This window comes from Mycteria americana, chromosome 1 (genome assembly GCF_035582795.1).
Source record: "Mycteria americana isolate JAX WOST 10 ecotype Jacksonville Zoo and Gardens chromosome 1, USCA_MyAme_1.0, whole genome shotgun sequence".
NCBI lineage: Eukaryota > Metazoa > Chordata > Aves > Ciconiiformes > Ciconiidae > Mycteria > Mycteria americana.
In genome coordinates this window covers 204624033-204626891 of record NC_134365.1, presented here as the reverse complement: position 1 = coordinate 204626891, position 2859 = coordinate 204624033, and the positions used below count along the sequence as shown (strand labels likewise).

General features: G+C 41.9%; 1 protein-coding gene across 1 annotated transcript; it reads right to left on the bottom strand.

The window, feature by feature from the left end:
* Positions 1-274: 274 nt before the first annotated feature.
* SLN (sarcolipin) lies at positions 275-1701 on the bottom strand. The gene is made up of 2 exons (XM_075492015.1): positions 1567-1701; positions 275-496 (listed from the first exon to the last, which is right to left on the bottom strand). Exon 2 carries the CDS (start codon positions 387-389, stop codon positions 294-296), a length of 96 nt encoding a protein of 31 aa, XP_075348130.1. The 5' UTR covers positions 390-496; positions 1567-1701; the 3' UTR covers positions 275-293.
* Positions 1702-2859: the final 1158 nt, after the last annotated feature.

Below are 2859 nucleotides of genomic sequence, written 5' to 3'. Positions count from 1 at the left end.
GTGGGCAGGGGGTTACAGCATTCACAGTAACTACCAGAGGAGACAGCCACGCTGAACCGTTCCTAAGGACCTTGCATTTTACATTTTACAGCTGGATCACTGCAGAATAAAATAATTACACCATCATAGACCCATCACAAACATTAGCACAGGCAACAGATATGAGAGAGTAAAAAAAAATTGACATCCTCAATTGACTGAAAGCTAATCACAGTGGTGTGCTGTTACTATGGGTGTTACTTTGTCTGTGGAGACACACACTTAAATCACCTCCCAGAGTTTCTGATTGTCTTTTACTCCTGATAAGACTTCACAAGGAGCCACATGAGCAATACAGTAATCAGGACAATCATGAAGTTGAGGAAAAGTTCTTGTGTGGATCGCTCCATTTTTCGGGAGTAATCGGGGGAGAGCAGAGGTCAACAGGCAGATCAAGGGGAAAACTTCAGTGACTTGCCTGGGAGCGTCCTTGAGCTCAACCTTCAGGTCACAGGCTCTTTTAAGGAAAAAGAAAAATATGTGAAGAACAGATGCATGAAGGTGGCAGGTTCAGCAGAGCTATTTATATTGGTGTAAATAAATGTTTTTTCAGTGGCTAGAAGTTAGTAAGCACTGGGGACGCTAAAAAGTAAAATCTATCTCTGGCAGCTTATCACCTTCTTTGATTTCCAGCATTTGGCAAGGAGCGTTCTCAGTGTCACCCCAAAATACACCGCACGGGGTGAGCAGTCCTTGGAAATCAGCGCTGCTTTGTACAAGCATTTTCAAATAAATAATGCCCAAGCCCCCTTTATTACTGTCAACAGATATATATCGTAAATATACTACTGGTTAGACTTCTCTAAATTCTTATATTGGTTTGCATAGTTTCATTTTTTAAAGAAACTAGGTCCAAACTGTTCTCTTACAAAGAAAGACTAATAAAATGGAATTTTTTATGTTACCACTAAAAGTACAAGGAGAACCTTAGGTTAGACATTTTCATTTCTGAAGAACTTCATAAGCTTTTTGAGTTAATCCTACAGATGAAATAGCATTTTCTCAAGCACCTTCTGACTTCCCCGCACTTTCAAGCTGCTATAGAGCTCTTACTTCAGAAATCCCATTCAAGTTGTATTCAAAAACTTTTCTGTTGGTTATTGTTTTTCTTTACTTTGTGACAGCAAGTTTTGAATTTTTTATGTTCTTGGAGTTCATGCAGAGAAATGAGAATAATTTATCACTAATATCATGCACTAATCCCATCTGTATGCCATATAAATAAAATTTAAAACCTTTAAACAAATAAGATACAAGCTCTAGACAAAGAATTTCAGCCACGTAACCAAAATCTTAGCAGAGAAGCCAGGTTAGGCTGTAACATCTATGGTGCAAACAAGAGAAGCCCTGGGACCATACCCAAATGAAGACAGAGAGTTTAAATAGAAACTGCTTTAGTTTGCAGATTAAATATTAAAAGCCAGTGCATGCAGTTAACAAATTCCTACATTCCCAAGTTGTTTTGCCAGCCTCCTATGTCCTTGGACAAGAGAAAATCTGACCTAATAAGTAAGCCAAGTTTTTTACCTTGAGGAGGTAAATGGAGCCCAGTGGTTCTGCCTCTGGACTTTGGGTCACTGCAGATATTATTTCCCTCTCAGCTTCTGCCTATCTCCCACTCAGTCTGGATGCCTCGTCCCTGTGTGGGAACTAAAGTAGGCTGAGGGAGGAGAGCAACCAGTGCATTGGCAACCCAGGTGCTGACATCACCCCCAAAATATTTTAAAAGGGCTAAGCTGGGCTGCCGGATTCGGTTAAGGCTGTTTATACAGTGGGCTCTGTGGGCTGATTTGCTTCTTTTAGTTCTTCTGACGTGGTGCTGTGCGAAGAGCAGAGCTGTGTGTAGCCCTTAGGACTCAATGGGATTTTACGAGAATTTCTCTTGGCCCGTTTGTGTCTTCACGCCCGATGTGGGGAAAAGAAAAGGAAAGAGCCACTTGCAGAAGTCTGTGTGCAGATTTCAGGATCCCTCAAGATCATTTCCAGTGTACGGAGCCCTGTCTACATAGTTACCTTCTTAAGTACAGTACAGCTGTTGCTGTCCTATACAGCTATAGTCCCCACAGCTTCTCAAGTTCATATGTATTTAAAAGAAAGTGAATAAGAACAAAATACTCTTTGCATTTAAATACAGACTGCTGAAATCCAGGATCATCTGCTGGATAGAAAAGTTTGGGACTAAGATGTCTGAAAAGCACAATCCATTGCTTTAAAGAGCCACTGACTCACCTGCATGCTCTTCCCTCCTCTATTTTCAATGCTGATGTTAATGCTCCATCTGTCTGAGCATATAGAGTAGCATTTCTGCCACCCTGCAGCGTTTCTTCCCAGAAAGCACACTGCTCTGCAGCCTAGATAGCTGTAATCCCCGCATCATCTTATCTTTGCCCAAGGCACTGCTAGAACTTTCTATATACGTGAACAAAAAGAAATGGCTATTTGTTTCCTTTAAATCGATACAGCTCAAGGAGAGTCTCAGCAGAGCAGGCTTGCACTGCCGTGGGTTCCCCCCGCTCAGAGCCTTTGCTTCAGATGAATGATACGAGTATTTCCACTGCAGTCAGAGGGGTCACTTCTGCAACACGGTGCTGCCAGATGAACATGAGGATCCTGATCAGGCTTAAGTGTGTAAAGCTATCCACAACGCTGGCCTTATTCTCATTGCCAAACACCACATGATATATAGTACGCAGATTATTTACTGATTCTGATGCCTTTTGTATTTATATTCAGGCATGTTGGGAGATAGCGTAGCTCAGAGTATCCAAGCTTGCTATGACAGTGCCCCTCCATCAGCTCCCAGGTTTCACCTTTTGCACC

Excerpts from the sequence above, each read along its gene's own strand:
- SLN (XM_075492015.1), bottom strand. The coding sequence starts at position 389 with ATGGAGCGATCCACACAAGAACTTTTCCTCAACTTCATGATTGTCCTG.